A 13,802-nucleotide genomic window follows, 5' to 3' on the forward strand; every position below is an offset into this window, starting at 1 on the left:
AAAAGAAAGGGGTGGGGGAGAAGACAGGACACGCGGAGAAGGGGAAGCGAACCCCTGAGGAGCTGAACCGCTGGCCAGAAGAGGGCTGGTAACCCAGGAAAGCAAGAGAAGGTGGGGGAAGGGGGCGAGGGCGACCCCGCGCCGCTACCCGCGGAAGATTTATGGCGCCGCCCGGGTTCCAAGGACAGGCTGCGCTCGCCGCTGCCTCCACCGCCAGTAGCCACGGTGGCCGCTGCGCCCCCTGCCCGGGCAGCCCGCCGCGCCCCGGGCCATCCCTGCCATTATTAACTTCTGTTTGATTAGGGTAATTGTTCAAACTTGGGTTGGACAGTATGATTAATTACAGTTTAATTAACGTGTCCATTAAGGACACTTAATGCCACGGGGCCAGGAAGGGGAGGTGGATGCGGCCAAGGGGGGTGCCCCGAAAACGGGCCAGGAGGGAGGAGTACGTTGGTAATTCAAATGAAATAGAGACCAAGATTAAAAGGAAAAAGACCCAGTGGAAGGAAAGCAAAGAAGGAGAGAGAGAACTCTGAGAGAGGAAGCAGCCCTGGCCTCCGGAAGCTGGCCCCTCACCACTGGAAAAGTGTTAGCATCCTTGACTGGACACTTGGTTCTGGCCCTGGGCGCGTTAGTGACAGTGAGAGATAATCGGGGTGCGGGGTGGGGGTACGAATCCAGCTCCCCCAGGCCCCTTCCCAGTGAAGGAAGCAGAAGGGCGTCTCTCGCCCAAGCTAACACTTTCTTCCCGGCACCTGCCCAGGTCCGGGGCAGTGGGGAGGCAGATCTGCCCTAGCGGGACTGAGCTCTCCGCCCAGTACCCTGGTCCTAATCTTAGCCGCTGGCGACCCGTGTCACTCTCAGGAGAATGAAGTGACCCTCCCTGGACCTCTTTCTTTGGAGTCAGCCTCAACTCCACCACCTGGCCATGGCCGGGTGATCCGCCTGTAGCCCCTTGGAGGAGAGCGCAGGGCCCTGCGCACTTTGTTCTTGGGGAACAAACTTTCAGGGTCCCCGGCCCTTCCTCCCATTTGGTCTCTCCCTCTCTCTTTCCCCCAATGCTGGGGGGAGGGGGGGCGCAGGTGCGAGCCGCGGGCCGCAGGTGTGCTTGCGACCGCTTACCTGGGGCGCACCAGGCCCTGGAGGTGCGGGGAGGCGTCGCGGGCGGGTGGACCCAGGGAGGGCGCGAGTGACTGAGCGGGTGGTGGGTGTGGCGCCCCGGCTCGCAGCTGTCAGGCGCGCCGGCCGGCTGTGTGACCGCGTCGTGGCCGCCGCCACCTCGCCATGCTCTCTAGGCTTCGGCCTCTTCTTCGGGCCGGTCCCCGGCGGCCTCCACGGGGACAGCGGCCTGGGACGCATACCCCGGAACCCAGGAAGACCCTAGCGACCCGTACGTGGTGAGAAGCGCGGGAGGGGCCTCGGGTGGGAGCCGGAGAGCGCGGCGGTGTGTGTGTGCGCGCGCGCGCGCGGGGAGGGGCCGCGCTGTCACCCGGAGAGCCCCGCGATCCCCGACTCCCGCCCGCCCGCCCGCCGCGCACCTCCGCTCTTCGCTCGCCCGGCTCCAGCCGCCGCCGCACGGTGAGTACCCGCGCCCCGAACCTGCCGCCCCCCGCGCCTGGCCACTCCAGGTTTTCTGTCGTTCACTTCTCATTTTCCACTCTGTGGCCGTTTTTTGTTTTTGTTTTTTTTCTTAATGAACGACTCCAGGGCGGCCACCAAGGCCCGTCTCCCTCCATAAGCTCGCTCTCCCCACCCCACCAAGACCCAGGAGCTGGTGGACGTTTGTTGAGCCACCCTGGCCTTTACTCCTGGTCACTGCGAAAGGGCCCTTCTTCACCTTGCGATCCGTTTTGCTCCCTTCAAAAATGTTGTTCCTCTTTCACGGCCCCCCTTTCTCCGGGTTTCAGGGCCCAGAGTCCCCTTCCTATACTTAAAGGATCTCCCCCCTGGGGGGACCCAGGACCCTCAGCTTCGGGTGGATGCGCTGGGCTCAGGGTGCTGTCTTCACTGTATGCGGGCCGGGCACACTTGCCGATTTAGGGACACAGAAACCATCATCCTTTCCCAGAGCTGCGCCCCCCCCCCACAACCAACACCACCACCTCTGCAGAGGGTCTGAAAACCCTCCCTGGGGCTGGTAAGCTTGTCTGGTTGACCTCTCATCAAGAGAGTTAGGACTGTTATTCTTTTTTGCCTCCTTAAAATGGTACAAAGGATTCAATGCGAAGGGAGGGTCAACTTGTTTCAGCTTGATGAAACGAGATAATAGATAAATTGCCTGATACTTGAAGAGGTACAAGACAGATGGGAGAAAGAGGAGTGAGCTGGCAGAGACAGACAGCTACGGAAAGATAAGATCGACACCTGACGAGACCTAAACAAATGCCAAGGGAAGGACAGGGACCAGCAGACCAAAGCGGCCAGTGCTCCGCTGAAAGCTTAGGAATGGGGACCCCCCCACACACACACACACATACACACCTCACCCCACCCCCCTTGGCGCTGAAGCTACCCTTCTGAGAAAAAGAAAAAAAGAAAAAAGAAACATGGACTTGCCTTTCCAGGCGAGTTTAGGGGAGGGGGGGGCCTCAGGATTGGGCTGAAGTGGAAGAGCACCTGCAGCCACGCACCACGCACAGGGTGTCTGAAGCCACGTGGCTGAGCTGGGCGTCCTAGAAGGCCACGGACAACAGTTCGCTGGTCCTTTCAGGCTGCTGAGGACGGCGCTTCCTTTCTCACTCCATCAGAGATCAAAGCAAGGGACCAGTGGCAACTTTTGTGTGTGTGTGCGCGCGCGCGCGTGCCTGCAGCTTTGCAGTGGCTTGCAAGACTGATTGAGATTCCTTCTAGTCCATATGGACTGGGACAGCAGGGCATGAAGGATGCCCAGAGAGGAGACGCTTCCCCCCCCCCACCCGCAAAAAATAAAAGAAACCCAGAGCCAGCTGGGGAAGACTGCGTTTGGCCTGAATAAAGAGAAAAGCTCAGAGCTGCAGGAACACAAGCTATGGAGTGGTTTCTGAGGAACTTCTCTGAGAATCTCGCTGTCCCAAGAGCTGACCCAGATGGCAGCCAACTTTAGTCTGGATTGAAGCTGAAAATGCAGAAAATGCTGCTAGGAACTGCGCGATCCTGGTCCCTCTGATGGCTGGAAAGCATACGGTTTACATATCCAGCCGGAATCTTTCTTCTGCTCCACGAACACGACACACGAGGCGTCAGAAGAGAAGGGGGTTGTGGAAAGCGGCAGGCAGGGTTCGGAAGCAGACCGTCGCCCCAGCTAAGGGCAGTAGGGGCCCGCCCGGGGTCTGGGCGCGCAGCTCTGGAAAGGGTAGGGTTCAGCACCGCGAACAGCGGTCGCCCGCGCCTCTCATCCTCCTCCCGCAACTCCCATCCCTCCCTCTCCTCCTCCTCCCTGCCCCCACGCCTACCAGCCTCAGTCTGGAGGTTGGGTAGTGACCGCCCCTCCTTTGCCTCCCCACCCCTCCCGGTACTGCCCCCCTCCCGCACGCGTGCATGCGCGACTGAGCAGAGGGGGCCCGCTGGTCCCCAAAGTCCCGGCTTCAGGACCCTGGCCGGCAGGGCAAGGCTGCGAGGTGGCTGAAGGCGAGCGAAACCGCACGCCCCCAGGAAAAAGCCTGGATTTCGCCATGGCATTGCTGTGTGGCCTTGGGCAAGTCGCTGTCCGCCTCTGGATCCCACTTCCTTCCCAATCCCAAAATGGGACCGGATTCCTGGCAGCTGAGCCTTTCCTTTCTCCTCTGTTAAACCCAGGGGATGATGGGGTTGTCTCAGCACAGACATGGGTGTGAATAACAAAAAGCACCCGTCCAGGGGGGGGGGGTTGACTGGGCTCGGACTCCCTACTGCCAAGTGCCCCCCCAACCCCCGCCTCATCCCCACGCAGTGGACTAGGTGCACCCCGCTGGGCGGGCCCGAGCCGGCGGAGGCGGCACTGAAAATGACTCATCTGGTCTCTGCTTTCTCTATTTCCGCAGGAGCGGCGGCATGGAGACCCTCACCGCTCAGCTGGGGCCGGGCCGCGAGGGCAGCTCCTCTCCCAACTCCAAGCAGGAGCTACAGCCCTACTCGGGCTCCAGCGCCCTCAAACCCAACCAGGTGGGCGAGACGTCACTGTACGGGGTGCCCATCGTGTCTCTGGTGATCGACGGCCAGGAGCGCCTGTGCCTGGCGCAGATCTCCAACACCCTGCTCAAAAACTACAGCTACAATGAGATCCACAACCGCCGCGTGGCCCTGGGCATCACGTGCGTGCAGTGCACGCCCGTCCAGTTGGAGATTTTACGCCGGGCCGGTGCCATGCCCATCTCCTCGCGCCGCTGCGGCATGATCACGAAGCGCGAGGCCGAGCGCCTGTGCAAGTCCTTCTTGGGCGAGCACAAGCCCCCCAAGCTGCCGGAGAACTTCGCCTTCGACGTGGTGCACGAGTGCGCGTGGGGGTCGCGCGGCAGCTTCATCCCCGCGCGCTACAACAGCTCGCGCGCCAAGTGCATCAAGTGCGGCTACTGCAGCCTGTACTTCTCGCCCAACAAGTTCATCTTCCACTCGCACCGCACCCCCGACGCCAAGTACACGCAGCCCGACGCGGCCAACTTCAACTCCTGGCGCCGGCACCTCAAACTCAGCGACAAGTCGGCCACCGACGAGCTGAGCCACGCGTGGGAGGACGTCAAGGCCATGTTCAACGGCGGCACGCGCAAGCGGACCTTCTCGCTGCAAGGAGGCGGCGCCAACGGCGGGTCTGCTGGGCCTGGGAAGGGCGGCGCTGGCGGCGCTGGCGGTGGAGGTCCGGGGTGCGGCGCAGACATGGCCCCGGGCCCGCCACCCCACAAGAGCCTACGTTGCGGCGGCGAAGACGAAGCCACCGCCGGGCCTCCGGGGCCACCTCCACCCCATGCGCAACGCGGACTCGGCCTGGCCGGGGGAGCGAGCGGCCCGGCGGGGCCTGGAGGGCCTGGTGGCGGCGCGGGCGGCGTGCGGAGCTACCCGGTGATCCCGGTGCCCAGCAAAGGTTTTGGCCTCTTGCAGAAGCTGCCGCCGCCGCTTTTCCCGCATCCTTACGGTTTCCCCACGGCCTTCGGCCTGTGTCCCAAAAAGGACGACCCGGTGTTGGTGACCGGGGAACCCAAGGGTGGTGGCCCTGGCACCGGGAATGGCGGAGGTGCGGGCAGTGGCGCGGGTGCGGGTGGCCCCGGGGCCGGACACTTGCCCCCGGGAACGGGGACGGGTCCAGGCGGTGGAGCCATGTTCTGGGGACATCAACCCTCGGGAGCAGCCAAGGACGCGGCGGCCGTAGCGGCGGCTGCGGCGGCCGCCACGGTGTACCCGACGTTTCCCATGTTCTGGCCGGCGGCCGGGAGCCTGCCGGTGCCACCTTACCCCGCCGCGCAGAGCCAGGCCAAGGCCGTGGCGGCGGCGGTGGCCGCGGCGGCCGCGGCGGCGGCGGCGGCTGCAGGTGGCGGCGCAGTCCCCGAGCCCCTGGACGGTGGCGCCGAGCCAGCCAAGGACGGAAGCCTGGGCGCGGAGGAACGCTGCCCGAGCGCCCTGTCCCGCGGGCCCCTGGACGAGGACGGCTCGGACGAGGCGCTACCGCCACCACCCCTGGCCCCGCTGCCGCCTCCGCCGCCACCGCCCGCCCGCAAAGGCTCCTACGTGTCCGCCTTCCGCCCCGTGGTCAAGGACGCCGAAAGCATCGCCAAGCTCTACGGCAGCGCGCGCGAGGCCTACGGCGCGGGGCCTGCTCGCGGGCCGGTGCCAGGCGCGGGGACCGGAGGAGGCGGCGGCTATGTGAGCCCGGACTTTCTGAGCGAGGGCAGCTCCAGCTACCATTCGGCCTCGCCCGACGTGGACACCGCGGACGAGCCAGAGGTGGACGTCGAGTCCAACCGCTTCCCGGATGATGAGGGCGCCCAGGATGACACCGAGCCCAGCGTACCCAGCGCGGCCAGTGGCCCAGACGGTGACCAGCCCGCTGGGCCTCCATCTGTCACCTCCTCGGGCGCAGACGGTCCCACAGACTCTCCCGGTGCAGAGAGCCCTCGCCCCCGGCGCCGCCTCGGGCCACCACCACCCAGCAGCCGGTCAGCATTCGGGGACTTAGCAGCAGCAGCAGCAGCAGCGGACGACGTGGTGCGGAGACCTGAAATAAGCCCTTCGAGCGGTGGCTTCGAGCTTCGAGAGCCTTGCGGGCCCCTGGGAGGCCCCGCGACTGCCAAGGTGAGTCCCACGCGTGCGCCACTCACTCCAGCGCTCCGTGGGGCAAGCAAGGAAGCCCGGGCCTGGAGGGAAGGACAGAGAATTTCCCTCTGCGCAGGCGGCTGAGAAGCAGGCTGAGGCTGCTCTTGGGTAGGCCTGGGCTAGGGGAACCCGCGCTCGCTGCAACTGAGGGTTTTTGAAGAGGAGGAGGAGGAGGAGGAGGAGGCAGGCCTGAGGGACTTGGCTTGTGCTTTGTTTTTAGAAGATGGAAGTGGGGACGAGTCTGGTAGAAAGGGCCAGACGTTCAAAAAGAAACAAACCAACAAACACACAAAGGTCTGAGGGAAGAAAAGGACCCAGAAGCAGAGGAAGAAAACGCTCTGGAGTCTAGGTCCAGAGTGTACCCACCAGGCTGAGAATGAGATTTTCCCCTAAGGAAGACCAGGAGGTTGAGAGAGGACAGGGTGGCCCCTCCCTTGTCAAGTCAGTCCCTTGAATCCTCCACCAACTCAACCAGCAGCCCCCCCCCCCCCCGCGTCTTCAAATTCCAGTTTGGGGAATGCACCGAGTTTCTGAGGTCTTGCTGGGGCTGAGCAAGGGGGCGGGGGTGGCTCTCTGGTGGGCAGAGCAGGGCAGGGCAGGGGCTGGAGGAGCAGGTTGTGGCTAGGCCCGAATGGTTGCCCATTTTGAAAGCGAATGCGCACTCCCGTACGCGTCTACTCGGTTTATTAAAATAGGAATCATTAACCCCATACGAAAGACGTCGTTGTGTTTTGTTTTGGTCCTGCTTGGAACCCGGCAGGGCACTGGCTGGCAGAAGGGAAAGTATCAAAGAAGAGAAGAGCACAAAGTGGGAAGGGATTGGAACAGACAGTGGCTTGGGAGCCGCGTTGAGTTTCAATTTCCTCATGGGTGGCCATAATCATTCCCAGTTTACTGCGCGGAGACGAGCTCGTGAGCTCGCGGTGCATGAGTTACCGCAGACCTGGTGGGTGCCCAGGTCCCCGGGCCATGCCAACCTTTACCACTCCATCAGCCTTCCTGGTGGTTGAAGGTGGATACTGAGGAACAGCTTCGGGTAGAGACCAACTGGCCCCTCTAATCGCCTGTCGTTTCTCGGCCACCGCAGGTGTACCCACCCGAGAGGGACGACCATGCGAAGAGCGCAGCGGCAGCGGTGGTCCTGGGGCCCACGGCCTCCTCCTACCTCTGCGCGCCAGAGGCCCACGGTAACTCCTGAAGAGCCCACGGACCACTGTAAAGCAGGGCCCAGGGCCAAAGTAGGCCTTCAAAAGAGAGAGGGGCGCTGAGAAAGCAGCCAAAGGTGGGGGGGGGGGTGGAGAAAAAAATAATAAAAGGAAAAGAAAGCTAAGCGTGCATTCCCCAACTCCCACGACTTGGTTACTTTGAAACAAGGACAACCCTCTCTCTCCCCACTACAGCACTCCTCGCCTCATACATGCTTTTAAACCTTTCAAAAATATCACGCCTGGCTTCTTCAAGCCCTCTCATTTAGTGAGCAAGTGTGCTTGGCCTCAGGGTCCGCAGTGGCCAGGTCTGGTCCGGTCAGAGGACATGGACTTCGTGGCAATGCGCTACAATACCCCCTGACTTGTTAATAAAAGGTTACAAGCAGAGAAAGGGTCCCGGGGCGTTTTGGGGAAATCCAGGCAGGCCAAGGCAGCAGAGCTTGGGACAATGTCCCCCTTGCACTGCTGACTCCGGGAAGGTCGCGCGCCTGGGCTGCGAGCTCCGCGGGCCGACGCGGCGACCACGCGCGCGCCCTGCGCTCGTAGTGTCCCAGGATCTGCGCGCGCGAAGTAGGTCGCTCGTCCCCGGTGGGCTCAGCTGCTCATCTCGCTCTTTTCCGAGGGGCTGGGGCGGGAGGAGGGGATTTGCGAAGCCTGGAGTCGAGCTGACCTTGGGATGGGAGGGGAAAGGGGCCCAAAGCCTCGGGGGCGCGCGCCTGGGCTCACAGCCGGGGAACCAGAGGCGGCCACGAGGTTTTTAATTAGGGCTTGGGCGCCCCAACCGTGGCAGCTCTGGCTGTATCGGGGTCACGGTTTCTTTGCCTCTCCTTGAAACTCGGTCTGTTGCCTTTAAAAGAACCAGATAAGGAAGACAATCACTCGGATGATTTAGAAACGAGGAAATCCTACTCAGACCAAAGGAGTATCTCCCAGCCAAGCCCAGCAAATACAGACCGAGGTGAGCCCTAAGCAGCCCTCGTCCCGTCCCCCCCCCCCCTTCCCCCAACAACCACCACGACCAGCGACCTGGAGCTGGGACCCTGCTCATCCGGATCTCCTGAGGCTGGGGGAGGGTTAACCGAGACAGGGAGCAGATAATGAGATATCGAGGGGAGAGTGCAGGCTAGATTTTTGGACTTGCTACCTCTTTGATGGCTTAGGGACTGTTCTAAGGGGTGGAAGACATACTAAGAGGAAATAGACCACCTCATCCACCTAAAGCAGAACACTACCTGCTGCAAGAGAGTTTATCTTCTCTGGGCCCACTCTCCTACCCCCCCCCCATCACCAAAGATTGACTGGAAGGCGGGCTCTACTGTACGCCTGTAACTGTCTCGTCAAAAAGGCAGCCTGTCTGGAGAGGGTCCCTGACTTGGCAGAGTTTCCAGGAAGACTGCCCCTCCCCTCTGAAGCCCATTTCCTGGGACAAACCCCCCCCCTCTTACCCACCCTTGTACCCCAGGCGAAGATGGGCTCACCTTGGATGTCACGGGAACTCACCTGGTGGAGAAAGATATCGAAAACCTGGCTAGAGGTGAGGTTCGGTCTGTGAAATGGGTTTAAGGATATGGATAGACCCTTCCTGTAAGAGGCTGTCATTCAGTTAGTGGGTATGTAGGAAAGACAAGGCTTCGGGCAGAAGGGATAATAATCTAGACACTCGCGGGGCACAGAGGTGTCTATGAGGGTAGGGGGTGGGAGCGAGTGAACCAACCCCTCCCTGGACAAGGCTTGGGTCTGTCTTGAAGAGCTCCACGGCAAAGAGAACTGTGGACAACCACTCAGGACACTCTAGATCTCGCAAACACCATCCATGAAAAAAAAAAAAAAATCCGGGACATTTTTTTTTTCTGAAAAATCAAGACAGCTGGGAGGCATTTATTTCAGGAATGTGTGAGAGGGTGCTTCCCTTCCCCCCCCCCCCACTTGGAATTAACACATAAGCGTTAACACTTTAATGCACTAAGGACAGAGCTTGTGGGCAGAATGGGCCACCACTCCCTCCTGTTGCTGCTCGGTCTGAAAGGGGGGAGGAGGGATGGCTTTGAGATTCTGAGGACAGTGGTTTGGAACCCTACTTTGCTTCTGACCTTCCATTCCTGTGTGCCAGAGGAACCTGCCCAAGGATGGGGAGGAGGCCAATGTGAATGGCCTCAAGTAGGGGGCAGCCTCTCCACCACCACCCCCCCCCCCGTCCCCCAGGACTAGTTTCTGAGGGCACTGACCAGACCCTTCCACACACCTAGCCCATCTTAGAAACTGGCCGTCTTTCCACTCCTTCCACTTACAGATTTTGGTAGGATATATCACTGCAAAGCCACTGTGTGTGTGTGTCTGTGTGTGATCTGAGTGTCCTTGGCATGCATTCGGAGGACTGAGGATCTCCTGAAATTATAGGCAAACTGTCTTTTCTCAGAGATGCCAGTCCATGACTTTGGCCAGAATCTCTCTGATTTGTCTCAAAAGGAGAGATTAGCACTGTTAATCTGAGGTGGGAAATGGCATTTTGTGGGTCATCCTCTGAGATGTCAGTCTAGTTATTTCCTGCAACCAGAGCCCCCAAATCCAAAAACTGCTTTCCACTCTCTTGAATTGGATTGTCCCCCCGCCGCACCCTACTTCCTACTGGTGCATCTTTGCTCAAAGTCTTTGCACAAAATGGAAAAGCCAGAGGGCTGAAGACCTAGCACAATTCCCCAGGGGGGCAGAACCTTGGTACCTAACGGGTCCCTTGAATTCCCTCGTGCTCCCCCTTTTACAGAAGAATTGCAAAAATTGCTTCTGGAGCAAATGGAACTGAGAAAGAAACTGGAGAGAGAATTTCAGAGCCTCAAAGGTGTGTCCAGCCTTCCCTTCCTCCCGTCAACACCACATCTGGAACCTGCTCCCGGAGCTCAGGGCGGGCTGTGTCCATTGCTGGTCCCAACAGAGCCCAAGGACTCCCCTTTCTCACTTTTCTAGCCTGGTGAAGGACTGGGTGGGGGTGGGGGGCGGAGTATGGGTGAGGGTGGGAGGGAGTGGGAAGGGGAGCTGGTTGGGGGGAGGAGGCTGCGTGTAACAGCTCTCACTTAATCAATTTGCACAGATAATTTTCAGGATCAAATGAAGAGGGAATTGGCTTATCGAGAAGAAATGGTGCAACAGCTGCAAATTGTCAGAGGTAAGACGGGAGTCAGGTGAGCGCAAGCACAGGGCCGTAACTGCCTCTCGTCTGGCAGGAGCCGCGGTGTTGGCTCAGTCATTTGGATTTAAATTGAAGGTAATTTAACAATTATTTTTTTTATTTAATATCCTTTGTATACTCTGATTAGCCTCAGAATGGCAAGCGAGCCCAGCAAACGGCTTGCAGGCATCATTACATGGAGTGATTGAACTTCTTATCGCGGCAATTTCCATGGTTTCTAAATTAAAAATCGAGGCGTAAAATTACCTGGGAAGTAATGCCTAAGTTTGCTTTAATTTTGGTTAGATCCGTCTGCCTTTAAGCGCCATCCCAGGCCATTGCCTCCCTCTCCCAACTGCAGTTTGAAACGTTGGGGGGGGGGGCCCTCTCCCCAGTCTCAGGAGTTGTCTCTGCCAGGGCCTGAGTCTGGGGAGAGAGTGTAACCCCGGCAGGCTAGAGGGTGGTCTGCATTTCCTCACCAGGTCCTCTCGTGTCTTCCAGATACTCTGTGTAATGAACTGGACCAGGAGAGGAAGGCGCGCTATGCCATCCAACAGAAATTAAAAGGTGTGAACTGAGAAACGAGGATAGGAGGGGGTGCCAGGGACTGGTTGTGCTATGGGATAACGGAGCGATCAAATGGACAGGAGTGGGGGCGGGGGCCGGAATGAAGTAGTGGATGCATGAATGAGCGAGCGAGCGAGCGAGTGAGTGAGTGAGTGAATGAATGAATGGCAAGAGTAGTGAGGAAGGAAGCCATTATGTACCTGAATCACAAAGTGAGGGGAGGGACGGGGGAAATCTAATGTAATGGTGAAATTATTCTACAGCTGTAGGGTAGGGGCGCTCTGAGTTCTAGGCATCAGATAATCGGCCTTCTGATCCAACTCTGGCCTTGGGCAAGGCGACCTCAGTTTCCTCTTCTGTAAAATGGGACCACTGAACCAGACCGAGGGAGTTCTGGATGACCAGGGTCTTGCTTTTGCCCCCCACCCCCCGCCTCCTTTCTGAGAGCTGTTTCCAGTGAGACTTTCTGATTCCCAGAAGTGTTGGATGGGGTCGGGTAGGGACTTCCAGCACCGACCCAGGCAGGGGAGGCGGCCAACATTGGTCCCATGCTGCGACTCTCTCTTTCCCCCCAGAAGCCCACGACGCCCTACATCACTTCTCCTGCAAGATGCTAACGCCCCGCCACTGCACGGGCAACTGCTCCTTCAAGCCCCCGCTGTTGCCCTAGGGCCCGGCCTGGCCGCGCCCACCGCGCCCTTCAAGCCATGCTGCTCCTGTGTGTAAATAACCCGCCGTCCTGCGGCCTAGAGCCAGGAACAAGCCATTCGGACCCCTGTAAATACGGCCACCGCCGGTCCCGTCCCCTTCCCTCCGGGGGACCTGGCTGGGTTTCCAAGTGTAAATACCGCCTCGCCCCTCCTTTGAACTCCAGGGCATCAGACCTCAAGGGGTTAACTGGACCCACCAGGAGGGGTTGGAAATAAGAGATGAGATGGTGGGGGGAACCTCTCCACCCATGCCCTCCCCCCGCCCCCCACCCCCCGAGTCCAGTCCCGGACCCGGATTGTGACTATGGTTGTAGCAACTTCGGGCCCCCCCCCCCCCGCGCTCACAGTCCGGTCCACTTCGGACACTCTGTTCCTATCGACAACGTGGCTATGTGCAATGGATATGATATACACGTACCGTGAGTCCCAGCATCAGGTTCCCTTTATTTACGCTGCAAATTATTTTTTCTTCTCCTGGACACTCACTTCCGGTCCCCATTTCGCAATCCCCTTTGGATTTGGATTTTGTTGTTTTGTTGCTTTTTTGTCTTTTTTTGTTTGTTTGTTTGTTTGTTTGTTTGTTCTTGGTAACCTCTGGATGTAACAGCACTTTAAAAGGGCGACAACCGACTCACGAGATGGTGACCACCTTGAGCCAATTTGGGGAGACCTGTATCCGTGACTTTCGTTTTTAATTAAAAAAAAAAAATCTGTCATTGCCTTTGGGGCTGCGGAGGTGGGAATGCCGGTCCTGGGGGCTTCCTGCCCCTGGGATATTGAGAAGGGAAAACTCCAGAAAGGAGAGGAGGGGGATCGTGGCAATGAGGGCACGGGGCAAACTGTAAGGTGCCACACCTCGCGATCTCCTTGCTGGGACCTTCCAGGGACTCCCCCCCCCCCTCAGAACCCTTCGTGCGGTGTGGATGAGGCAGAAGGGGAGTGTTTGCTTAGGCGCCTCTCTGCTCCGCTTCTCCAGGCGAAAGTGAGCGCCTTGCGTCCCGGGGCGGAGTTGGGACTGGGGTCCCGGCCGCACGTTGGGGATTGCACGAGCGTTTCCCGCGGTCTAAAGGCACCTTGAGAAGCTGCACTTTCCTCCTCCGTTAAAATGGGCATGACAGGGCTGGAAGGACCCAGGTTCGAGTCCCCAGTGCCCATGTAAAGCCAGATGCACAAAGTGGCGCGTGTGTCTGCAGTTCGTTTGCAGTAACTGGAAACCCTTGCGTGCCATTCTCTCTCCCTCCCTCCCTCCCTCTCTCTCTCTCTCTCTCTCTCTCCCTCCCTCCCTCCCTCTTTCTAATAAATGAATGAAACTTTTTTGTTTTTGTTTTTTTCGAGGTAGGGTCTCACTCTAGCCCAGACTGACCTGGAACTCACTATGTAGTCTCAAGGTGGCCTTGAACTCACGGCGATCCTTCTATCTCTGCCCCCACCCCACCCCAGTGCTGGGATTCAACGCCTGTGGCACCACGCCAGGCTAAATTAAAAAAAAAAAATTAAATGGGCATAACATGACTACAAACCCACAGAGGAGCCTGGAAAATATTTCTTTCAACCCTTCTTTCTCCCGGTGGAGAAAAGGATGCACTTAATCGATATTCGTTAGAAAGGCCACCCCATCTCGGCCCCCGAATCTGGAGGAGTAGTGTGTAGACGAATTCGACCTAGAAAGTTTAGTCACAAAAAAAAAAAAACAAAAAACACCACAATAACCACCTCCTAGGCTCTGAATCCCTTCGAAAATGGCTTATTCCCTCCTCCCACCCGACAAAAATGTTAATAACCAAACGATTGGTATGGATGTAATTATCAATAATTATACGAATTATTGCTGATTGCGAGGCTCGTAGCTACTTTAATTAGCTTACCAGATTCTAATTAAGTTAAATGAAACAT

General features: G+C 58.7%; 1 protein-coding gene across 3 annotated transcripts; it reads left to right on the forward strand.

Annotated features, from left to right (window-relative positions):
• Positions 1-3,653: 3,653 nt before the first annotated feature.
• On the forward strand, positions 3,654-11,900 carry Skor1 (SKI family transcriptional corepressor 1). Of its 3 annotated transcripts, none has more exons than XM_045160709.1 (9): positions 3,654-3,766; positions 4,002-6,240; positions 7,349-7,448; positions 8,326-8,427; positions 8,932-9,003; positions 10,231-10,305; positions 10,555-10,629; positions 11,134-11,199; positions 11,775-11,900. In XM_045160709.1, the coding sequence occupies exons 1-9, from the start codon at positions 3,654-3,656 to the stop codon at positions 11,867-11,869; spliced, it is 2,937 nt and encodes a 978-aa protein (XP_045016644.1). In that variant the 3' UTR covers positions 11,870-11,900. The 3 variants fall into 3 exon arrangements, with proteins under 3 accessions (XP_045016644.1, XP_045016645.1, XP_045016646.1); XM_045160710.1 differs by having other exon boundaries at positions 3,654-3,676; XM_045160711.1 differs by having other exon boundaries at positions 3,654-3,676; positions 11,778-11,900.
• The last annotated feature ends 1,902 nt before the right edge of the window (positions 11,901-13,802 follow it).

The sequence above is a fragment of the Jaculus jaculus genome, chromosome 10, assembly GCF_020740685.1.
Source record: "Jaculus jaculus isolate mJacJac1 chromosome 10, mJacJac1.mat.Y.cur, whole genome shotgun sequence".
NCBI lineage: Eukaryota > Metazoa > Chordata > Mammalia > Rodentia > Dipodidae > Jaculus > Jaculus jaculus.

Coding starts and splice junctions, on each gene's coding strand:
- Skor1 (XM_045160709.1), top strand. CDS start 3,654: ATGGCATTGCTGTGTGGCCTTGGGCAAGTCGCTGTCCGCCTCTGGATC. Junction 3,767..4,001: donor GAGCCTTTCCTTTCTCCTCT/GTTAAACCCAGG, acceptor CTATTTCCGCAG/GAGCGGCGGCATGGAGACCC. Junction 9,004..10,230: donor TATCGAAAACCTGGCTAGAG/GTGAGGTTCGGT, acceptor CCCCTTTTACAG/AAGAATTGCAAAAATTGCTT.